Genomic DNA, 24,936 nt, shown 5'->3' with positions numbered 1-24,936 from the left:
ATTTGAACTGTTTCAGTTCGTGATATCTACATTAAATTTCTAAAATCTTTTTTAAAAAATGTGGAGTACGTTTGTGAGAATTTGTGCATTCTCTTGAAAGTTGAGCAGTTCTGGCAAACTTGAGTTCTAGATCTCGTTGGGGGGGGCACCCCAGGAGAAGACGTGGGGGGGGCGCTCCCCGCTTCCTGTAGGCTTCCGCTGCCCTCCTGCGTGGCCTAGGGTCCACACTCGGTCCACGCGCCGCGCCGATTCCCCCGGGAGGGAACCAGCCTTCGCAGACGCCGCCTGGGGGGGGGGGTCCTTTCGCTGCTTTGGGCTGGGGACCCGCAGCTCGCCCAGCTCTGCCCCGTGGCCCGCGCGTCCCGCCCCCGAGAAGGGGCCGCAGCGGGGGACCCGCCGCGCTGGCCGCCGCCCCGTGGTCACGTGAAGCCGAGCGCAGCTGGGCCTCCGCTGGCCCGGGAGGGCAGAGTCCGCCCGGGCGGCCGCTCGCCTGCTCATCCCTGCCCTGCGCGCCGCAAGGCGATGCCCGGGATCCAGCCCGGTTCGGGGGCGCAGCGCTTGCGCCCCGAGCCCCCAGAGGAGCTGCCGGCCCAGGAGGTAAGGGGCGACGCCCGCAGCGCCTCCCGCCCCGGAGCCTCCCCGAGAAGGCACACCCGCAGAAAGACAGCGCGGGCTGCTGGAATTGGGGGTCCCGCTGGGGGACGGGGCGGGACGCGGTGCCAGGAGCCCTTTTACGCCCGGAAGCCCCCGGATTTGGCGCTCAGCCGCGAGGCGCACAGCTTCTGGGGCGCATCCCTGCGCGTCGGGGTCACTTGGGGGAGCTGTCAGCCTGCGCCACGGGGACCGAGCTGGGTTCGAAGCCCGCGCTCCGAGTGCCCGGAGGCCCGAGTCCCGGGCTGCGAGCGAGGCGCCACCCCAGCCGGGTCTCCCTGGCCCGTGCGCCCCGCACTGCGCTTCGTGGCGGCGGAGAAACAGCTGGGGGTCCGGGCGCAGAGAAGCGCCGGGAAGGAGGCTCCAGGATGTGGGCCGGGGAGTGCTGAGGCAGCCTTTCCCGGGGACAGGCACGGGCGGGTTCCAAAGTCGCTCGGATCCCTTTGGCTCCCGCCCCCAGAACCTCTGTGAAGCAGCTGGGCTGGGGTGAGTCCCTTGGCCGCCCAAGAGCTTAGAGAGCAGAGGGAGCTGTTCACGGATCCCGGGCTCCCCAGGGCTCCCTTCCAGGCCCAGCTGTCCTGTTCAAAGATTTGGACAAGACAAGCGAAAAGCCGAGAGGTTTTACATTAATCGAAGGTATTAAAAATTATCACCGACAAGAGGAGCAGCAAGCAGTTCCCAGAAAAATAGAGCGCTGTGGAGTGAGCGTGGGTCAGTTAACACAGGAAAAGAAGTCCAGTCTGCCTGTGGAGTGCGGGTGGGAGATGGAAAGGCGCCCGCGGTATGCACCCCCATTCTGCCGTCAGATCAGGGCGCCCCTGCAAAGCCGGTTGATCTCGTGACAGAAGAACTGAAGACAGCACTCTCAGATTGCTGTCAGGTGCAGGGCTCCGAAGCTGCTCTGAGCCTGGAGTTGCCCAGTTGCCCAGTGGCTTTGCTCTGCCCCGATTTCCTGCCTCGTTAGCACCCCCTGCTTGATCACCTTCCAGCGAGCCCCCCTGGAGTCTGCTGCAGAGGTCCACAGGGCAGCGTTCTCTGTGGGGTTTTAATTTAAAGCCCAGCCTGACTCACGGGGCTTCTCTGTGGCCTGCTGGTCTCCCACAGGAACGCGGCCCCTTCCACCAGGTGGACTGGGCCGTGCCCCGGACTCTTAGCCGAGCAGGCCAGGAAGGAAGAGCAAGTCCCACTCTGACCAAACCAAGCCACGCTCCCCCTGGTAATGGGGCTGCAGCGGGAAGGAAATAACTTGAATCTGCGAGTATTGATGGCCTCCTTCTATGTGCTTTATATCTTTTTGTCTAAATAAGAGAGGAGTGCAATAATAGTAATTTGAGATCTCAAGAAATGGAAAAAGGATGATTAAGTACAGGGTTTGGCTGATTCCTTGTGCTTAGTGGCCTCTCTGGGACTGAGGCCTTTTGTCGCTCCGGGTCTTTCAGAGGCCTTCCCACAGGGACAGCCGTGAAGGCAGGTGAACGGATGCAACCTGAGACCATACTCAGAGGTGAAATACATCAGACTCACGGGTGTGAACGTCGTATTGTCTCACCAGTGTGAGAAGCGGGAAGAGTAGGGAGGTCTAAGATGCACAGTAGAGATTGTGAAATGGGAAGAAACTGTTCAAAAGGAAGAAGGAACTAGGATGGGGGAGAGGGGCAAAGACAGAGGGGAAAGGGAAACGTGCAAGTCAGTTATACTATTGATGTGCCTTGGTTTATTAAAAAGGAAGGTTTGGGGCCCGGGATATGGCTCAGCGGAATGAATGCCTGCCTGGCAAGCACCAGGTCCTGAGTTTGATTCCTGATACCAAAGCAAAACACGAAGTATATAAGAAAGAAAAAGGGCCTGGGGTGCTAATATTGATTGGAGAATTTTTATGACTATATCTTGTATCCTGAGCAACTACTTTAAAGATAACAACATATAATGTATTAACTATTGTTATTCTCCTATTATTTTGTTAGGAAATTTTGTTTTACCCTTTTCTCCATAAAATTAAAAAAAAGAGTGAAAAAGAGTGAAAAAAGATGAATCTAGTACTAACAGAAAACCCTCAGCAGAATTCCTCTTTGTTGATGTAACAGCAATGATTGAGTCATTAAACTAGAGACCACTAGCTAGATCTCAGGAGGTCACTAACCAACTAACTGGGTTAACATTATGCAAAAATTATCTTTGGGTCAAGGAACAAGGAGCTGCCTGCTGACCTGAAATTCACTAGCACCTTTTTTCCCCCAAAGAATTTTAAGAAACTCTTTTTCTACACAGAGTTGCTTTTGGCAGCCTCTGGGCTGGCAGCCCACTTGTGTGAATTTCCCTGCTTGTGCTTTTAAAACAGAAATGACCCAAAGCTACTGATTCTTGCTTTACTGTGAGTAAGAATTAGTGGGGAAGCTTCTGGGGATGTTCCAGGATCAGCCCCCGCCCTGAGACTCTGACTTTATTGTCTGCTTGTGGTCCAGGCCACAGTAACTTTAAGGTCCCTGGGGCATTCAAAAGTGCCACCAGTGCCAGCGCTGAGACCCTGTGCCCTGTGCTAGTTCTTTTTGACACTCCGTGTGGCCGCTCCTTAATTCTTCATGTGCTTCTGTTCAAATGGTCTTATTCTTAAACTTCTTTGTGGAGGTCTTTGATGATCGCTTCTTAGGACTCTGGGTCCCCTGGTGTAGCCTCACGGTGATTTGCAGAGAAACTTTGGCAGGAGAAAGTGGCAGGAACCAGAAGGGGTGCAGCAGGCTCCCCTGGGCTCCTGCTCATGGCGGGATGAGGGGATCCCCAAGAACATCAGGAGGTTGGGCGATTCAGGCTGAAATCTTCACAGGGGCCAAGAAGCACCCTAAGACCAGTTGCCTAGGGGAGTGATTTGGTGGCAGAGGGGATAGGGACTGGGGTGACCTAGAGGGTGTGTCCCCCACCCAAAGGAGACTGTGGCTCCCCATCTGCAGCTGTTTAGGTGTCACCCATGCAGCCCTAGATTGCAAAAATGGCTCCTGAGTCGTCCGCTCATCCCCAAACACAAGCCCCTTTTACAAAGTGACCGCAATTGATTTCAATAAGAGGCGGAGTCCATGTCTCCAGCCTTTGAATCTGAGTTTGGTCATGAACTCGCTTTGGCCAGTGGGCCATGGGCAGATGTGCTGCAGTTAGAGGGACACTGGTGTGTCAATGCTTGGTCTCCCACTGCTCGTGGGGACACTGTGACCCTTGATTCAGACTGCACGTGGGCAGGACACATGAGCAAGGCTCCCCCAGACCACTTGGCGCCTGTGACCATAGGGACCAGCTGAGATGGTAGGGCCAACATTGCTGGGTGGACCCACAGAATCTGGGAAAATAGAAAATGTTTATCCAGGTGACTGAGCATCGGGGTGAGTCGCAAAGACTTACTGTGTCTCTCTTTGCCAGATGTTATAATTTTAAAAATAGAAACCATAAGTTCAAATTTTTGCATAGGCTCCAGTTTTGGAAAAAAATTGAATTAGTAGCCAACATTCTAGAAATACCGTGGGCCAAATCAAACACGCCTTTAGGCTGTGCTTGGCCTCTTGGGCGTTGGCTTCAGCTTTCCATATGGAAGGACAAGAATGTGTATACTGATGCCTCATTGTCTTGGAGCCGTCCTTCTTGCCAGAAGTGCTGACCCTTCTGACTCTTGGCCGCTGTCTCTGTGGAACGCCCGCAGTAGAAGGCGCCGCGCAAGTCTCCAGGCACTGTGTCCATGTGGAACGGTCATCTGTCTGTCCGCCAGGCTTCTGGGAGAGAGTGCAGTTTGAAGTGGGCTTCCAGGGAAGGAAGAGGGGCAGGAGACAGCTGGTTTGGGGTAAGCATGAGGCCAGATGTGGAGGGGGAAGCTGTAGGGAACTACCGATGAGGGATCCACTAGTTTTTTGTGGGCTTTGTTTTTGGTTTTTTGAGGTAGGGTCTCGCTATGGAGCTCAGGCTGCCTTTGAACTTGCAGTGATCCTCCTGCCTCAGTCTCTCAAGTGCTGGGAATAGAGGTGTGTGCTGTTATGCCTGGCATTGAGAGGAGTGTCCTGGGGGGGTGTGGGGGGGAGGAAGTTTGGGGGGAGAAGTGGGGAGACGGTAGAGCTCCTAACACTATGCCAAGGGTTCCTTCTGATTGCCTGGGCAAAGGGCAATCACTCAGAGAAGACACCTGAGGCTTTTGAATGGTGCCCCCTGCATGGAAAGCAAGGGCTTACTCTGCCCTCAGAGGGTGCAGAAGGAGCCCGTGGGAGCCTGAGGGAGATGGGTGGGAGGAATAGGGTTTGTGGTGATGGACAAAGAAAAACCAGGACGGGGAAGAATTTGGCTTAAACTGTGGGGACAGAAGTCTCTGGACCTGATATTACGTTGTGCTGATTTTCTCATCTTGAGAAACGAGAGAGAGATCGACTGTGTTTTCAAAGCCCTCTAACCACAGCTTTGCATCGTCCTATGATTCTCATCAACTGACTTACAGATGTATAGCATTTATAATGATTGTTTCCTATGACGAGGAAGACTGACCTCAGAGCTTCTCAAGTCGACTCTGTGTCCCTTTTGTGCTCTCTCCTCTAATTCCTTTTTAAATAACACTTTTATTTATGGGCAGTCACTAGTAATTTTTTTGTTTGTTTTTGTTTTTTTGTCTTTTTGAGACAGGGTCTCACTATGCAGTTCAGGTTGGCCTTGAGCTCAGAGCCAGATGGGTCTCAAATTTGCAACGATCCTCCTGCCTCAGCCTCCCGAGTTCTGGGCTTACAGGAGAACGCCACCATGCTGGCTTCCTCTCTCTAACCCTAAGGAGGTCACCTTCCTCAGGATGAAGGCTTACAGTACTGGGGGCAGAGAGGGAGAGGGAAAACATGAAAATCATGAATGTATCTTAAAATCTTGATGGCGAGGGCAGGGAATGGAAGCGCCACAGCCATAGGAAAGAGAGAAATTCAGAAGTCTGTTACTGTTGGAGTACAAACAGAGCAGAAGATGTTATGAGGAGCAGCAGGAAAATGGCCACGTTTAGATTCGTGGTTTTCAATCTGGGCTGAACTTCTGAATCACCTTAGAACTTTAAATTTGATTCCAGCCCCGCCCTACCACCCCACGGTGATACAGTTGTTCTGGGAGTCATCTCTTTCTGCCTAAAATAATTTGGGGGGTTCTTTTTGAGACAGGCTCTCACTATGCAGTTCAGGCTGGCCTGCAACTCGTTTTGTAGCCCAGGCTAGCCTCGAACTGACAGCGATCCTCCTGCCTCAGCCTCCAAGTGCTGAGATTACAGGCGTGCACCACCACGTCCGGCTAAATTTCTGATCATTTCAAGGGGAATCTTCAATGCTGAGAGTGCTCGTTGGAAAAATAATTGATACCTATAGTTTTTCTATTAAAATGTTTTTAAATATGTGGAAAAAAAGGTGTGTGCTAAGTATTAAACATACACAAGTATTTCCTATATTTTAGCAACGTGTCTTTAAGAATTGTCACACCAGGACTTGGGGTAACTCAGTGGCAGAGGGTTTGCCTAGCATGAACCAGGCCCAGGGGTTCATCCCCAGTACTAAAAAAATTTTTAAAATGTCATACTGACCCTGACAAAGCATGTGACTCAGAAAGTGGTATCTTCTTACAGCAATTATAAATTTCTCTCTGTGATTACTGCTGCACATCGGTTTTTAATACAAGCATTTATCGCTTTTTGGGTAAGTAATAGTTTTATTAAGCTGTAATCGATATACGCTGAGCTACACTTGTCTGAAGTGCACCCTTGGGTGAGCTCTGCCGCATGGAGACATTGTGGTACCACACGGCAAGGGCAATGAACCCTGTCACACCCGCAAGTGTCCCGATGTGCTCCTCTGCGTCCTTTCCTCCCGGTCCTCGTTCCGTGGTGGCTCTTCGGTGGGAGGAGGTGGGCTTCTTTCCTGCAGCTCCGTCATCTGAGGTTGTCCTGCCTTGCTGCCTGCCCAGTGGCTTGCTCTTTTTTACTGCACAGTAATATGCTAGCACAGAGCGGTCCTGTGGGTTTACCCATTCGCCTGTGTGTGGGTGTCCTGGAGATTGCTAGATTTTGGCTGTTGAATGTGATGAACAGGCCAGGCGAGGTGTCACACACCATAATCCCAGCACTCCGGGATGCTGGAGGAGAAGGATCATGGGTTCCAGCCCAGCCTGGGTAACTTAGTGACTTACCAATTTTAAATAATTTTTATAAAAAAGACTGATGAATGGAGCTCAGTATGAAAGCCCTGGGTAAAGTCTCTACTACAAAAAAAAAAAAAAGAAAGAAAAAATAAAAGGCAAATATTTGCATACAAGTGTGGCTTTGGAATTCTGAGTGTAATACAAACCACACGCTTGGCTGGGTGTGTACTTGGTGTGATGTAGATTTTCTTTATCGTAAATACTTAGGGATGTAAAAAATAGCTGGGTCATATTTTTTAACTTTTTAAGGCACCAACAAACCGTTTTCTTTTTTCTTTTCTTTTTTGGTGCCAGGTATTGAACTCAGGCCCTCGCGCTTGCCAGGCAGGCACTTAAGCCACTGAACTAAATCCCCAGCACCCACCAAACTGTTTTCCAAAGTAAATGTACGATTTTCCATTCCTACCAACGATTTAAGGGAATTCCAGTTGGTGCATGTCCTTGCCACTCAGCATGGTCCATCTTTTTCATTTTAGCCTCCTGCTAAATAAGTAGTGATATCACAGTGGTTTATATTTGCATTTTTCTAAAGACTAATACTGTTGCACAACTTTTCACGGGCTTACCTTCCACTTGTGTCTCATGTGGATAAAATGTCTATTTTGAGATGATATTACTCACTAATTTTATGCTTTAATACAGTTTTATTCATTTTTAAAAAGCATTGCAATATGAAATAAGTGTAGGAAACACAGTTCTACCACGTCTAGAAACATCTACTATGAACGTTTGACATGAAAATTAAGTACCATTTTTTCCACGCAGTGCATTGTCTCTTCACTCTCTTGGTGATTTCTTTTGCTATGCAAAAGCTTTTTAATAACACGAGGTCCCAGTTGTTGATTCGTGGAAGCATTTCCCATGAGGTCTGGGTTTTTGTTCATGAGCTCTCTACCTACACCTGTGTCTTCAAGATTTCTACCTACTTTCTCTTCTAGTGGATTTAGTATTTCTGTCTTAATATTTAGATCTTTGATCCATTTTGACCTTACTTTAGTGCATGGTGATAGGCGTGGGTCTAGTTTTAGTCTTCAGCATGTAGACAGCCAGTTTTTCCAGCACCATTTATTTATTTATTTATTTATTTATTTATTTATTTATTTTTGGTACTGAGGATCAAAGTCACACCCTCACACTTGCCAGGCAAGTGCTTATGCCACTGAGTTAAATCCCTGGCTCCAGAACCATTTATTAAAGAGGCTATCTTTCTTCCAGTGAACATGTTTGGCCCCTTTTTCAAAGATAAGATGGCTGAGTGTATTTGTAGTTGTGTCTGTATCTTTTAATCTGTTCCACTGGTCCTCAGGTCTGTTTTTTCTTTGTTAGTACCATGCTGATTTTATCATAGTAGCTTTGTAGTGTAATTTCAAGTGTAGTGTACGATGCCTCCTGCCTTGCCTTTGTTGCCCAGGATTGCTTTGCTATTCTAGGTCTCTTCTGGTTCCAAATGAATTTTAGGACTTCTATCTAGAACATATAAAGAATTGAAAAACATCAGACTCCCTCCAAATTCAAAGACCCAATAAAAAATGAGCAGCTGAGGTGAACACACACTTCTCAGATGAAGAAATGCAAAGGATTGCTGTCAAGAACATGTAAAGAACTAAAAAAATCAGTCCTCCCTCATTTAAAAACCCAACCCAGAGATGGGCATCTGAGACGAATGACTCAGATGAAATACAAACAGAAAATAAACATGTGAAAAAGTCACTGGTCATTTGAGAGATGCAAATTAAAACAACACTGAGATTCCATTTTACTCTACAAAGAATGGCTGTCATCAAGAAATCAACTGATGACAGATGCTGGAGGGGCTGTGGGGAAAAAGAAGCCCTGCTGTTGGTGGGAGTGTAGACTGGTGCAGACACTGTGGAGGTCAGTGTGGAGATTCCTAAAAAAATTAGGTTTGGAGAATGCATTCAACTCAGCTATTCCCCTCCTGGGTATTTTACCAGAAAATTGAAAACATCATGTCACAGTGGTATATGTGCACCCATGTTCATAGCAGCACAATTTGTAATAGCTAATCATGGAAAGAACCCAAATGTCCTTCAACTGAAGAATGGATAAAAAAGTTGTGGTATTTTTATACCATGGAGTACTACTCAGCCATAAAGAAGGATATACCTCAGTCTTTAATAGATAAATGGATGCTACTTGAGGCCATACTCATAATTGAAATAAATCCATCAGATTCAGATGTGTAAACATTGCATTGTTTCACTGATATGAGAAGTTGAAAGAGTAAATAAGATCTAAAATGTATAATAGATATTGTGAAAGTGAAAGGGAAAGAAACTGCTCAATAGGAAAGTACAACTGGGATGGAAGGAAGGAGAAAAGACAGAAAGGGAAAGATAATATATAATCTCATATATCAAATAATATAGATACAAGGTAGATAATTATACTATTAGTCTCTTCTGGTTCATCAGAAAGAACAGTTTGTGCTTTTATTGTCTGATCATTTTTCTGCCTATATCTTGTAATCTGAGCAACTACTTTGAAGATAACAATATGTAACATATTAGCCATTGTTAATCTATTATGTTGCTTTGAAATTCTGTACCATCGTTTTTATTCTTTGTTCATTTCAAAAAAGAACGCCTTGCCTGACCGGTGAGGGATTTCCATCCAAAACAGGCAGGAGGATGTCCCTGCCTGTGCGAGGAAGCTTAGCTAAGAAACCGCATGGTTAGATGGCTGGTCTTTTGAAGAACACAGGAGGGTGCGTAGCCGTTCGGTTTGTGTGTGTCTTTATTCTGTTGTGTAGAATCAGGAGGTGAGTCTTCACACAAAGATGCTCAGCAGCGCTGGTCCTGAGGAAATGCAGGCTCGATCTCTTTGGCTGCCTGGGCACGGGCCACCCTGCAAAGCCCGTGCTGTTGGCGGGAACAGAGCGCGTGGACGCGGAGGAAGGTGTGACTTCGGAAGAGGCAGTCTGGTCAACAGAGAAAAGGCATACGCCTCTTATTCAGGGGTTTTGCTTTTCTTCTTTTCTTTTTGGCATCAGGAATCGAACTCATGACCTTGCACTTACCAGGCAAGTGCTTGAGTCTCTGAGCTAAGTCCCCAGCCCAGGTTTTGCATTTTCTGTCCTGTTATATGGCATAAAGATGTGCACACCTGTGTTCATTTGAAATAGAAAAAGTGCAAACTATATAAATTGCATTAATAAGAACAGGATACATCTATCTATTTTTTGCACATGTAATTGATGATTTAAAATTCTTTTTATCAGTACACGTTTGCAGGGATGTTTACAGCCCTTGTGTGGGTTGCTGTGGGTACGTAACACATCTTAATTCCTTTTTATCCCTTTTCCTGCCTCTCCCTCCACCTCTTAATCTCCTCCTCCTTTGAGAAACAGCGAGCTGCCTACTTCCTGTTTGCTGTCTTTTATTTTACCTTGTATTTGTGCTTTGGGTTTCTCATATAAAAGATACCACGTGATATTTAAGCTTCTGAATTTGATTTATTTTGGTTAACATTATGGTCTTAAGCTGCATCCATTTCCCTACAAATTCCTCGTTTATCCTTCTTTATGGCAGCATAGTATTCCATCATGTACAAATATCACATTTTTTAATCCATTCATCTGATGATAGACATATAGGTTGCTTACAAGATTTAGCCATTATGACTTGTGCTGCTGTAAACATGGGTATGCATGTATCAATGTAAGACGAAGTCTTTACCTCCTTCAGGAAGTTAGGTCTCTATATTTTGTCTTGGAAAAAAAATCTGGAATATATTGAATGAAAAATGTAAGTTATGAATTGTATGAAAATATTATTATTATTGTTATTATTTGTAGTGCTGGGGCTGGACCAGGGCACTGAATGTGCTCTATCAGAGACCTATATCCCCAGCCCTAATTTCAGTGTTTTAAAATTATATATAAATAATCATACCTTAAGAAATCATTAAGGCAATAATTCCCTTATCACCTATTGAGTAGCTTGAACACAATCTCCTACCTATGTGTTTTTGTGTGTGTGCATACGGTATGGTAACACCTCGGTTCACGAACGCTTCTGTTCGGGAACTATTCACAAGCTATTTACAAACAGAAGCGTTTGGCCAAATCTCGCTTCCTTTCGAGAGCCCCAAACTCGGTGGAGAACAAGACTGCAGCAGGCACCTCAGAATTATCTAGTTAAGTTCGCGGACCGAGGCCGCACTGTGTGTGCAGCGCCACATCCTCTGCCCGGATGTAAAACACGGCTTCAGCCCGTGCGCGTGGCCGGCTCCGTGCGCTCCTTTTTCCTCCCCAACCCGGGATCCGTTTAGGAGTTTGGGCAGGGGCTGCCTGCGGTGTAGCCCAGCTGGCTGGGGGTCCCTGGACTCCGGCATGCACAGGGGAGCTGCACTCTGCACTGTCGTCCCGGGGGACAGTGGAGCTGGGGCAGAGGTGCAGGGGATGGGAGCGGGGTGCAGGGTGGAGACTGGGCCCTTTCTCACTCGATGCCTGCTCACGCGGGGAAAGACTGCGCCCTTTCCTCCCTGTCCGAGTTCTCTTTTCCTTTCTCTCCACGGGAAACAGAGCCTTCTCCTGGCGGCCGCCTATGTTTCTGATGCCCAGTACAACAGAAATGTCCCCTTCCAGACGTCCCCTCAAGCCATCAGGTAATTAAACTATTAAACCGCACACGGTAAGGTCTGTCCACCAGCACCTGAGATGCTGGAGGCGGAACCAAACTCAAGCTGTTGCTTCCGCAGGCGGTTTTGGGCCCGATCCAGGGCACAGCACGGTGGGAGAAAGCCCCGAGCTGTGTGCTAGGTCCAGGAGCCTGGTGCTTTCCTGTGGAGGGGCTGTCACCTGGCCCCACGCCTGGACACGGGAGTTGGGGCGCTGGCCCTGAGGATGTCATTGCGCTGCCTCTCAGAGTCACCCAAAGCCAAAGAAAAGCCTTCCATTTTCCCCTTTGGGCTCTTTTGATGAAATCTACATGTTTGTTCTTTTTGCAGGAATCCACAATTTTTTTTTCTTTTACCCCTTAAGGGCTGAACAAGACCAGCATTTTTTTGGTCTAGAATAAAGGGGCAAAACGCATTTCTTATTACCAGGGCTCAGTTCAGCGTCTCTGAAAGCAGCAAACGCCCAGTCCCTGGATGCTGCCCCAGGTGTGGGAGACAGTCCCCAGCCAGGGCAGGAGCCCCATGAGCCCCAGATCTGTTGGGGTCTACCGTGGAAAGGTGGGATAGTGCACAGCGTCAGATTGGCCTGGGTCACCATGCTACACAGCGATGGGTCGCTTTGACTGGGGTCCACTTCTGGGTCAGTCGCTGGGCGTCTCAGGAGCGTTCTCTTTCTCCTGATCCCCAAGCCCCATGAAACAGGTGCTCATCTTAGCCTGAGCCTACTCAGAAAATGTGCTTTGAGATGTTAGCATTCTCTTGGTTTTTCTCCTAAGGTTCTATGGTATGAGTTCACTTAGACACTGGCCCTGCTCCCTGGGACTTAGAGGAGATGCGACTAAGCCAGAGGTTCTTTATCTACACTCATCTTTAAATTTTTTTTTAATTTTAAAAACAAAACAAAACGGATAGAAATAATACAGAATTTCAAAAAACAGGAAATTAACACTCTTTAGTATATTGCATATTGTTATGTTAGAAGTAGTTGTTCAGATTATAGGATTGAGGCATAAAAGTGATCAAACTATCAAACGTTTATTTTATTTTTATGATCCTGGGCCTCAAAGTCAGGGCCTTGCCCCGCACACACCAGGCGAGTGTTCTTACCCCCAAGCTTCGCTCCCAGGGCCGCCTCTGTATTTCTTCTGACTTTTATTAGTATGCGTTTGCCCCAGGCACTGTGGGGGTTGGTACATGTACGAAAGCATTTCAGTTCCCTCTTTTCCCCTCTTCCCGCTCATGACAGAGAAGTTTGGGTGCTGTTTGACTCCTGTGCTGTGGTTGTAATGCCTTTGCTCTTCTCCTCTCCAGACTTTACTGTTTTTATAACCACTGGACAATGCGGTTGGCCACGTACCTCTTCATCTGCGTGGACCTCTCTCTGGCCCTGTTCGAGGCGCCTGCGCTGTTCCCGCTGCCTTTCGTGGTGAGCTCTGAAAGAATGAGATGTTCTATCACCAAGCCACGTGGGTCCTTATGTTCCTCAGATTTCAACCAATAGGAATTCGATTTTGTCGTCCTTGCCGGGGTTTTGAACTCACCTGCTCCCTGACTGAAGCTTCAGGGCGGTGGAAGTTTTTAGACTCTTATCCAGGCAGAAGGGTATCAGGCGTGTTCTAGAATCATCTTTAGTTGATATCAAATAGATGATGTCGCAGGCATGGTGGCTCACGCCTGTAATCCCAGCACTCAGGAGGCTGAGGCAGAAGGATCGTTGTGAGTTCGAGACCAGCCTGGGCTACAAAATGAGCTCAAGGCCAGCCTCAACCACATAGAGAGACCCTGTCTAAAAAAGACAAATTAAATAAATAAATAGATAAACAGGCGATGTCATTGTAGAGCGGCAAGGGCAAGGCCTTTAGAGCTGGCAGTGACATGAACAGCCACGGTGGCATGTGTGCCATAGATTCACCACCACTGTCCTAAAGCCAACGAGGTGAGGTGTAGCAGCCACATTCTTAGCTGTCTTTGTGGTCAGAAGCATTCTTTACTGGGGGTAACTAGGGGACCCCAGGGGCTTTGAATATGACGTAGCCATCAGTCTAACTGGTAATCCAGTGGGTCCAAACGACAGACCAACGGCCTGCTTGCGTTGATGCTCGACTCTGTCACTCACCTGGCCTAATGACTGTCATTTGCTCGGCACTTACTGTCTACTGGGTGCTCAGACAATTTCTCCTTACACCTCATAGTGCCCTTTGAGGTTGTTATCATCTGCTTTTCAGCAGATGAGAGAGCTGAGCCCTCGAAGTTCTGTCTAACCTGCCCCAGGTCACTTAGCAGTTGGGTAGAGATAGTCCAAGCCAGGTAACCACACGGACTCTTCTTTATTCTTCCATGTCTCAGGTATCTAATACTGTGTCACAAACTACCCCGAAACTCCAGTGCTTGCAATGGGAATATGAAAACTGTGCCATGGGCCCAATGTGGCTGCTGCCTGTTTTTGTGCATCTCTGTGCCATAAACAGAGTGTTTGTTCTCGCTCTCACCCATGCATTGGTGGAAACCTAACATGAAATACGATGGTATTTAGAGGCAGGGATTTTGTGAGGGGATCAAGTCTCGAGGGTGGAGCTTTCATGAACAGGATCAGAGCCCCCGTCCTTTCTGTCCCTTGTCCCTTCTGCCATGTGAAGACAGCGTAAAGAGGGTTGTCTGGAAGCCTTCAGAAAGTGCATTCCCAGCAGAAACCGCATCTGCCAGCACCTTGGTCCTGGGTGTCAGCCTCCAGAACTGACAGACATATGTTTCTGGTGTTTAGAAGCTACCCAGTCTATGGTATTGGACAATTCATATTTTGTGGCACGAAGGGGTGAAAGCCAGGAGCATGGCTCATGGGAGGCCGCCCAGGAATATCTCGCATGCTTCCACATGGTGAAGACTCTGCAGGTCTCGGGTTCTCTGGGTAGAAGACTTTTAGCGCAGTGACTCCCTGCAAGCACAGTGTGTGCGGAGGGCAGAGCCAGGCTCCACAGGCCCAGACTGAGTGTCCCCTGTCCCTCCCTAGTGTTGCCCGCCCAGCCAAGCTGGGAATCCCACAGAGCAGTGGTCTCAGACACTTGCCTTTCCTGTGTGCTTTGGTCACTAGCAGCTTCTATGTTGACCCCTCCTTCAGCCAGTGTCCTGCTGTCGTCCCCAAGTCAAATGTGTCATGGGGTGGGGGTGCCGGGGCCAGCATTTCCACGTGAGTCTCATTTTGAGCAGGGGTGTTGGGAATTGCTGCAGGCCCGCAAGCCCCTCACAGCTGGACAGACTGATGGCTAGAAGCTTTGCAAGGGGCTGCAGGCCAGGACCCATCAGGGGTGGAGGCTGAAGGGGGTGATTGTGTCACCTGCAGCTTTCCCTTCCTTCCTGTCCCCAGACAGTCTCTTCCCTCCGGCCTCAGCCCAGACCCTTCCCTTTTTCCAGTTGCAGCCGAGGTACCCCTTTCCCCATCTCTTCCTACTTTGCTACCATCTTTTCCCTATTGGTGGAGGAAAGTGCTGTCACTAAGGAGTGTGCCTACATTGCCGTGGCGATCACAGGGACATCACAGGCTGCAGTCGTGGAGCACAAGAGGGGTTGGGACTCTGTACCTGTGGAGGGGACTGGTCAAGATGTACACTGGGTCTCAGTGGCCCTCAGGCCTCTCTGCTCACCAGCCAAGTTCAGGCAGCAGGGCTGCAGTGGCTGCGATGTTTAAGGAATGACCTCTCCCTTCCCATTTGTAGACACACAAGAATGTCTTATCCATTGTCTGTTGCTATAACAAAATACTGAAGACAAGGAGATTTATAAAGAACAAAAGTTTATTCGGTCCATGGAGGCTAGGAAGTCCAGAGCCATTGAAGGAACTGGCTAATTCCTGTAGGGAACCAGTCAGGAAAGGCAGACGGCACTGGGCAGGGGTCATGAGAGGATGAAGGAGGAGCCTTCAGGTGCCTGGACCCCATGCTTAGGGCTGTCCTCTCTTCGCAGGCCACCGCCTTAGCAGAAGTGATCTGCCTGGCTGCGTTCTCTGCGAGGCTGGTGCACTTTGCGAAAGTCACTGCTCAAATGGTTTTTTGGAAGGATACGAAGAACATCTGCATCATGGTAACCATCGTGGTGAGTGTGCATTGCCATGCCGGGGGCCTTGGTGACCAAAGGCGGGAACCAGCGTGAGAGAAAGAATGGACAGGTTTGTGCGTGTTAAAGTGACACCAAACCCCGGAGGTTGGCTGTAGCTGCAAGCAGACCTCAAGCCCAGGGATAAATATGACCAAAAGTGACAGTGGATATTTTAACACTGCTAAACTAGAGAACAAGACAAGACAGATGCTCCGATAGAAAAATGAGCTGAGAAATGGGAAGCCAACTCGTAAAACAGAGACGCATGAAACAGCTGACATGAAAGATGTTGAACCAAACTAGTTAAACAAGATGGATCAAAATGCTACAATACCACGTATTTGCTTATAAGAAAATGTGAGCAAGATTGAGAGAAAACAAACCTTGTACTTTATTGGAAAGAGAAATAACTTTCTGGAAAGCTGCTTGGCAGTATTTTTCCTTTCCTCTCTCCCCCTTCCGTCCTTCTGTCTGTCCATCCATAGTGCTAGGGATTGAACCCAGGACCTGAATTACAGCCTCAGCCCTTTTCTGTTTTTATGTTTTAGACAGACTTGCTAGGTCACAGCCTGGGCTTGAAGACTTGATCCTCCTGCCTCCGCTTCCCAGAAGCCTAGGATTATAGACTTGAACCACTGTGCGTGTTCTGGGGCCAGTTCCTCTCAAAAGCCTTACATATGCATAACTTGCACTCTGGGTTTCCGTTCCTGGGAGTTTATTTTTTTGAGGATGGAAGCATTTAAAGATTTAGCCACAAAGCTGGTCATAGGTAAGCTGTACATAATATTGAGAAATTGGAAACAACTCAATTCCCTGATCATAGATACAACAGGAACATGTGAAATAAAGTGTGAGCCGTCCACTCAGTCCTTTAAAATGGTGCTAAGGGCACGTATATGTCTATAATCAAGAAGAGATGATTATCAGCAATTAAGTCACAAAAGCAGTGACCAGCATAGTTGGATCACATTTTGGTTAAAAAGAAACAGTGGCCCGGGGGTGCAGCTCAGGGGTGGAGCCCTTGCTTCCCTGGCAGGCATGGGACCCTGGGTTTGATCTGCAGCACTGCAAATGACAATGACAAAACAGAGAAAAGAAAGGATGTCATACATACAGTGGTACCTGGTTTACAATCTTAGTTCTTTCCGTGACTCTGGTTGCAAACCGAATTGTCATGAACCAGATCAAATTTCCTCATAAAGTCAACCTTGAACCTAACCATTGAATTCGATTTGGTATCTGTAGCAAAATCTAAAGGGATACAGCGTGTGCCAAGAAGGGGATGCGTCCCAAATCGCTCACGCAGTGAGCACAGAGGCCTGCGGGTGGCAGGTGAGGGGTCTGTATTGCCACACCAGCCCGCCTCAGAATCACGCCTCTGCTCTTCCACGCAGTCCTCTCTGAAGAGCCCGGTCCATCGCAGGCCTTCCACGAACACTCTTGGAGGTGGTGGTCCTCATGTTGCCTCTGGGATCGGCTGCCCAGTGAGGTCCTGTGCTCTGCGGACACCACTTGCTGGTCCCTCCACATTGGCGTTTCAAGAGAGCAAACCCACTCTCTTCTTCCCAGACAGTCCCTGGCGTTCCCTGCTCCCACATGAGACCTTCAGAGCCTCCTTGTCCTGGTTCCCTCCCTTCCCCCCTATGGCGCTTCCAGCTCCACTCAGGATGCCTCCTCTGCTTCCTGCTCATCTGCTCTGGGCTCTGCTCAGGGCTCTCGTGGTCTCTCAGCTGCACATCGGTTCTCTTGTCATCTCATGGTCCTTGTCACCCTTTCCTACCTCAGTCACTCCAGCCGCAAATCACCTATATATATATATATATATATGCGTTTTAGATTAATTCTTCAGACAGACTTTAGAACCTGTCCCATCCCTTGCTCAAACATCTGTGAGCTCCTCAGGCTGAGACAGTGATGCCACAGATCTCTGCACACTCGTCTGCCCTGCTGTGCTTCACACCAGCCTGCTGGGCTGCCTGCATTCCTCGGCGTGAGGTCCACCATTTGCCTGCAGTGTCCTCTGTGGCACTTGTCCTCCCTCTGCAGATTTGCTCTCACTTCCCTTCTGCACGGGCAGAGCCCTCAGAATATGCAGGGTGGCTGCTTTTTCCTGATTTCTAGAAATATCTATGTTTGCCATTGCTAAAACACACGTGGTCTGGGATGGCACCCGTGACTGTGAGCTTGGGTTACATCCCCAAAGGATTGTACAAGAAAACTGTAAAAAACAAAACAAAACAAATCAACAAAACCCCCCACAAAAACAAAAAGTGTGTGCATCAAGTTGTTTTTGGGAAAAAAAAGAAAAACCCCCAAAACCTTGAGTCTGTCAGATAGAAAAAGAACGACCTTTCCCCTCGGTGCCCCTGCAGCCTGCTGCAAAGCAGGAGGCTGGGCACTCTGAGGTTGCTGCCTCTGTCTCCTGAGCCTTCTGGCCCATGGGGAGCATGCACCTTAAAAACCTAAATCAGTGCACACAAGCCTGGCTGCAGATCACCCGGCTTTCCATCCATGGAGAGAAAGCTGAAGCGCTCACAAGGCTGTGAGTCTCCTCCCACTCTCCTGCCGGTCCCTCCCTGGCTTCAGTCCTGCAAGTCCTGGAGTCCTCCCTCTGGCCCCACACTGCTGCCCCACCTCGGTGAAGTGTAGTCTGATGCTGTGACGCCTGCACAGCCCGACCCTCGGCTGTGTCTTCTCCAGAGCGTGCCCTCTCAGGGACACAGAAGACGTCTGCAGTTGGTCCCCCTGAGCACCTTCTTCCCTGGAGAGCCAGAGCATGCATAGACCTGCAGAGTGGCCTCACTCCTTCCACCTGGCATCCTTATGAGGAAGACATCTAGGGTTCCCCAAACGGAAATAGGGCTTGTCTTTCCAGCCTGGCCCTGTCTCTGGTCCTTGTCACTTCTGCCGTGTCCCTCTGCCTCAGCTCCCAGGCTCCTCTGCTTTTCAAACTTGCCAGCACGGCCCCCACTCTGCCCCACCCTGTATTACTGTCTTGCAGCCCTGGCACCTGCCCTTTCTGAGTTTTATCTTTTCAAAGCTCTGTGCTGTAAATCTCATCAAGTAGCTCCTCCTCCACGAAGCTTGCCAGGTGTCATAGCCCAGTGACCTGCCCAGTGCTGCTCCCAGAGGCAGCCACACCAGCATCTTCTGCCTGCTGCCCAGAGTTTTTGTGCTGTTTCTCTCTCCCGCAAGGCAGGTGATCCTTGCAGGCTCTCCCCAGATCTTCTGTGTGTTACCACCAAAAGGCTAAATCCAGCTTGTTTCATGATGGTAGATTACGCTTTCTTACCTAAAGATTTCCAAGGTCCACTAGGCTGGTGGCAGGGGACCTGTAGCAGGCGAGCCACGGAGGACTGTTTGTTAACACTGAAAGCTCTGAAAGGTTCGCCATCACTGCTAGGCTTTTCTTTTGTGCCCACCCTCACATGAATCGTTTGCTTACAAACTTGACAGTAATAAAGATTCCTGGGTTCAGAAATGTAGCTCAGTGGTGCAGTGCCTGCCTGGCAAGCACAAGGCCCTGAGTTCGATTCCCGTAACTCCCACCTAGAATTTTTTGTATTCCAGGTATTTTTATTTCTGTTACTAAGCTAGTAGTTCTCTCTTTTACATATCAAAGGAAAGGAAAGTTCAGGAGGATGCAGCACAGCGTGGGTACGGGTAGCAATATGTTGAAGAGCAGGGGTGTGGGCGCCCGAGTTCTGGCTTCCTGTCCCAGTGCTTCCCCCATTCCAGCTATGATCAGAGGCCTTATGATTCCCTCCCTGTACTTCAAGTCCTTCCATCCAGGAACAGTTGTGTGTTAAAGCTAAAATGAAGCCACTGCAGAAGGTGCATACTATACTGTGTGACACCTAGTAGCACCCCGGATGCTAGCTGTGATGAATGTTATATTCCAAAAGTGGAATTGGGCTATTTCTGAAACTTGCTCTGATTCCATTGCTCGCCAGGTAAGTGCGCGTCATTGCTTCTCTGTCCCTTGGTCGGGTGGTTCTGATGTCTGTCTCCGCTGTCTCCTGCAGGTGACCTTGATTGACCTCATTGTCTATGGGTCCCTGGAGGCCTTTCACGTCCACAGCGTGCGATGGACAAGGGCCCTGAGGCCGGTCTTCCTCATTAACTTCCCTGAAAGTCGCCAGGTGAGAAGGTGATTTAGGATGCAGGACGATTTGGTCTTTTAGTTTTTACAGGAAAATAGCTGATTTCTCATAAGCCAGGTGACATTTTGTCTCCCCAGATCCGCAGGGCTTTCCGGAGCCTCCGGAACACCCTGCCCGACATCCTATACGTCTTTCTCCTGTTCCTGTTCAGCGTGCTAATGTTCTCCCTGATGGCTTTGAAACTTTTTGGGGATAGGTGAGCCCACTTCCCTGCCAGATTCTGCCTGGGAATCTTCCATATCTGGGTTAACCCACACCTGTAGAATGGGTCACCAGGCACTGCCTTCCTCGTTCCATATTCTCATTGGGAGAAGGCAGAAGTGTATCAGAATAAGCATTTGACTTGGGCGCGTGGTTTTTGCTTTCTGTCTGGTTCCTGTTTAGGGGGCTGAAAACAGCTGAAGGAGCTCCTTACTTCACGAATATTCTGGAAATAGCGTTTGAGCTCTATGTGCTGGTCACTACAGCCAACAATCCCGACGTCATGTATGTGCCCCTAATCCATGTCCAGGGATCTTTGGGACTGTAACAGAATTCACATTATTAAAAGGCGCTGTGGGGGTGGGTGTGTCACATGCAAGAGGCCTTGGGGTTCCATCCCCAACACGACAAAAACAGGACAGAACAAAGCCAGACCAAAAAGCAGCGGGTCTCTGACACTAACCGGGATGAGAGAGGGAAACATGGAATTTTCTGTTTAGTTGCATACGTTGTAAAAATACTGAAAAATATAAAATTCTATTCAAATGATAGCCTATCCTATGTAAAGCTACGCTTAGTTGAATTCTTTGAGAATTGAAAGCGGTAGGAGACAGCTCTTGACATTCAGCTCACAGAGAGTGGAGGCATTTTGGACACTGGCAGCTCTGTAAGAAATTTCAGAAAGGGTTTGGAGTGAGCTGTTCGGCCACAGGGATGGTGATGGTGCCACACGGGACAGTGGGAGTGAGATCTGAGGTGCAGCCTGCACAGTCATTGGACTTGAGGGTGCGGCACCTGCTCACCCTTACGTGTTCTGTGGAACGAGGGCAAGAAAAATCTTAACACACACTCATCTCCTCCCAGGATGCCTGCCTATAACTTCAACTGGTGGTATTCCCTGTATTTCATAACCTACATCATCATCAATACCTACATCTTCATGTCTGTCTTTCTGGCTGTGGTGTACAACAACTACAGGAAGCACTTAAAGGTAACAGGCGTGGCTCAGGGGCAGGGTGGGCGACAGCGTCTGGGCTGGGCACAGTGGCGGGGCCAGGCAGGTGCAGGCACTGACTGTGTGCACGTGTCCTCCACGGCTTTTGTGGGGGGACCAGGAGGCTTGTTTGGCATCCTGCTCCTTTTTGCTAAGCAGGGTGTTCCTCTGCCAGTCTTCCGACAAGACCCAAAGGACAAAGGATACAGCCACTTGTGTTCTGCAAAATCCTTGGCGTTTTACTGTTCTTAATGCATCTGATGGTTCTAGGATGTTTACAATGTTTTGTATGGGGCTGGGAGTTATTCGCCAGGCCTCCAAGTCCTTTCCTCACTAGGAGCAGGGAGAAGGCTGGTGAGAACTACAGTGTTTGTGATTAAGGGGAAGCAGGTGGTGGAATGGACTCTCAGATCTGGCCACTCTGGTCTTCAGAGGAGCCTGGTTCTGTGCAGGTTCTTTGGATGTGAACCTGAGGCCAGGCCTCCTCTGGCCTCTTCTTCCCTGACAGGAGAGGCCATTCCCACGGGTCTGGTGCACCTCTTCTCTCTGTCACTGCTGGACAGAACTGTGGCTATGCCTCCCCTTGCAAAGCAAGTGTATTTTTGAGTGACACCCTAGAAAATTAGTCCTCTGCAACATACATCATCTGGAAAACATGTACTTTATGTGTCCAGCAACTTCCTTGTTCTCCAGAGTCAACAGTGATTAATACCTGGTCCTTGCCCCCCCCTTTGTGTGTGTGTGTGTGTGTGTGTGTGTGTGTGTGTGTGTGTTTGAGACAGTCTCACTATGCAGTTTAGGCTGGCTTGAGCTCACTGTGTAGCCCAGGCTGGTCTTGAACTTGCAGCAGTCCTCCTGCCTCAGCCTCCTGAGTGCTGGGATTACAGGCAAGCACCACCACGCCCAGCTAGCCCTTGCTCTTTAAGAATGGGCAGTCTAGCTGTGCAGTCTGTCAGCAGGTGATCATACTGGGTGACAGACTTCCATGGAGTAGTGGGAGTGGGCCTGGAGGCTGCACAGCTGGGTCCAGCCTGAGGAAGGCTGTTGAGTTCCCATGTACTGGACGATTCCTTGTGGTCAGGCCAGATGGCAGCTGTCCTTCTGCCTGGGGCTGCTTTTAGCCTTGTTTCACTTCCCTGACTTTGTCCTTCCTCCTCTTCCCCTCCTTCTGTCCTGACTTAATGATCCCTCCCCTACCCCCATCTCTGTCTTTCTTCTTAGCCGCACACCCAATCTCCTTTCTTTCTGGAATCTCCTCCCTTCTGGGCAGAGTGGAGTCTGCAGCTGTCTGCTTCCTGTCTCTCTGCTTCTTGCCACACAGATTTTCCTTCAAGGGCTCCTCATTGCAACTTGGTAGGACAAGTGTTGTGGGCACAGACCTGGAGCGGGGAGGGATCATACCCCTGGCTTATTGGAAGACCCTTCAGTGACTTCTCCTGGGCTCCTCTATGACTCTGAAATACTTGGGACTGGAAGAAATGGCTCGTCCTTGCATCTCTCTCTTAAAACATCCAACTGTGTTTTGTTGTTTTGAAGAATGAGATTCGCAAACTGGCATACTTGAAACGTCACAAAATGATAGAGGCGTTTGACATTCTGAAAGTCAAGGTGGGCACTGAGTTTGTGGTAAAGGAGGCCACGTGGAAGCAGCTGGCCAAGGCGGTGGCACCAGACATCAGCAGCTCCCACCTGGAGCTCCTGCTGAGGATCTCCGACGAGGGACAGCAGGGGTTTGTGGGTAAGAAGCTCTCCTGGTGTCACCCTCCGAGTCCAAGGACGCTCCAGTCCCTTATATGAATGGCTCAGTGTTTCTGTACAGCTCACACATATCCTCCCGTCGTCTCTGGATTACTTATAAAACTTGGTGTAATATAAATGCTGTAGTCATTAGAGTACAGCGTAAGGGAGTAAAGGCAAGAAGAAAAGATCTGAACGTGGTCAGTGCAGAAGCGCTCCCCACCATCCCATGTTTTTGGTCCATGGTGGGTTGAATGTACGGATGTGGAACTTATAGAAAATGAGGGCTGACTGTATTTAAAAAAATTTTTTTAGGGCTGGGGATTTAGCACAGTGGCATAGTGTCTGCCTGGCAGGCACAAGGTCCTGAGTTTGATTCCCAGTACCAAAATAATAATAATAATAATAATAATAATAACAATAATAAAATTGCTTAGATTAGCAAACACAGCCCAGGTCCCCTGAACTCTAATTGCAAGCTCATGGGTGGAATCATCTGAGTTGCAATCTGTTTGTAAAGTAAATGAGGTCAATACTCATCTAGTTTGAGATAGAAATTCATCCACCATGGCTTATTGTACAGGCCCATTGATGTGGCAGGAAGAAAGCCCAGCACCTGGCTTATCAGACTTCTTCAGCCATTTTACCTTTAGAAAACAGCAGTGTCCCTTTATGGACCATTTCCGGGGCAAACCTTTGTTTTTAAGGAAAGAAAGCCATCAGATTGGTCGATTTGGGGAAGGAATGTTCTGTTTCCCAGGGGAATAGTGATGCTTTCTGGTGGGTCTTATCCCAGGAGACTGTTTGGCTAAGAAACACTTCCAAAGACAGTTTGAATGACAGTAAGCTGAACACGTCACACAGCGGTCTCATCTCTGTGCAGGCAGGGGACAGCGGTCCATCTGTGAAACTGCTCACATCCCCTGTGCCAGGTGTGAAGACAGGTGGATTCCAGGGCCCCACAGTGGAATTCTGTCTGTCCTCTGAGTGCTGAAACATAAATCTAGTGATAACGCAGAAGCATAGAACTCAGAGGAGTAGAAACACAGTTGACACAAACATTACACGAGCATTACTTTTTCCTTAGTGGTGGTGGTTGTTTTTTGGTGGTTTCAAATCCTTAAAAAAATTCTTTATTACATGATAATAGTCACAGAAAACATAAAGATTATATACACATCTGGGGTGACCCATAATGTTTTAATACATGCATACATTGCATGATTTGTAATTTTTTTTAACAGAAATGATGAGGAAAATAATTTGTCATCTGTGGCAAGGGGAGGTTGACTGCAGTCCCTGGGTCCGATGTGGCTCATGGTCTGTTTTCCTAAACTGAGTTTTCCTGCAACACAGTGACACTCACTGTGTGCTCTCTGTGCTGCTTCCATGCGTGATGGCAGAATCCAGCAGTTTCCTACGGGACCTGCACAGCCTGACATACTGAATCTTTTTCTTTTTAATTTTATTTAAAGAGAAAAAGAAAAAAAAACAGAAGAAGGGTATAAGCTATACAAAATTTCAAAAAAAAAATAAACTAGGAAATCACTAGTTAATAGATTACATATTTTCACCTTAGAAATCGTTATTCAAGTTACAAAATTAAAGCATATAAAATGGACATTCAAACAGTGAGACTGCAAACAGTTCTATTCAATGATCCAACAAAAACTCAGTAATATGATTTATCTATCTTATATACTTAAATATACATGCAGTTATATCCTTTAGAGCACTTTCTTTTCCTCTCTTTTTTACAATGACAATTACACATTTTGGGTTTTATTACTCCCATGGCTCTTATTACTTTTTTTTTTGAAGAGAATAAAACCAAATGTGACATAACAAAACAGAGTCAGTCAAATCAAAAGGATGGACATAGTACATAATGTAAAAACAGAATACAAGGTGATCAATAATGGTTACCATAATGCCTCTTGCTATCTTAAAAAGAATTGCCTATATCATCAGTTATAATAAAATTGAACAAAACAGTAAAGAACAAAACTAATAAAACCAAAACATTGGAGACATTACAGGACTTCAAAAGAAGATAATAGTCAAACCAGAATGGGCATCATAGTGAATCTTATTGTCTTTACAGTTGTTGCCTGTACTCTTAAACTTGGTACTATCAAGCATAACAGAATAGAGTAAAATCAGTCACAACAAGATGGTGAGAGCAATACAGGGTTTCAAATCAAGTTAATAGAAAAACAAAGTGGGTTACTATAACATATCCTGGTATTTTTAAATTTATTGTTCCCTTAATTAAAA

General features: G+C 48.0%; 1 protein-coding gene across 2 annotated transcripts in view; it reads left to right on the top strand.

Moving 5' to 3' along the window:
• The first annotated feature begins 392 nt into the window (after positions 1-392).
• Positions 393-24,936, top strand: part of LOC100714922 (two pore calcium channel protein 1-like) — a 38,395-nt gene continuing 13,851 nt past the window's right edge. The window contains exons 1-9 of one of the 2 annotated variants that reach the window (XM_013147283.3): positions 393-597; positions 11,381-11,463; positions 12,787-12,901; positions 15,433-15,561; positions 19,590-19,706; positions 19,805-19,923; positions 20,112-20,213; positions 20,793-20,919; positions 22,459-22,660. In XM_013147283.3, coding sequence (XP_013002737.2) covers positions 523-597; positions 11,381-11,463; positions 12,787-12,901; positions 15,433-15,561; positions 19,590-19,706; positions 19,805-19,923; positions 20,112-20,213; positions 20,793-20,919; positions 22,459-22,660 — 1,069 coding nt within the window. In that variant the 5' untranslated portion in view covers positions 393-522. 2 annotated transcript variants of the gene reach the window in all.

Source organism: Cavia porcellus, unplaced genomic scaffold (genome assembly GCF_034190915.1).
Source record: "Cavia porcellus strain 051 isolate PalLab524CR breed Dunkin Hartley unplaced genomic scaffold, mCavPor4.1 scaffold_18, whole genome shotgun sequence".
NCBI lineage: Eukaryota > Metazoa > Chordata > Mammalia > Rodentia > Caviidae > Cavia > Cavia porcellus.
This window is presented reverse-complemented; position numbering and strand designations above follow the sequence as displayed.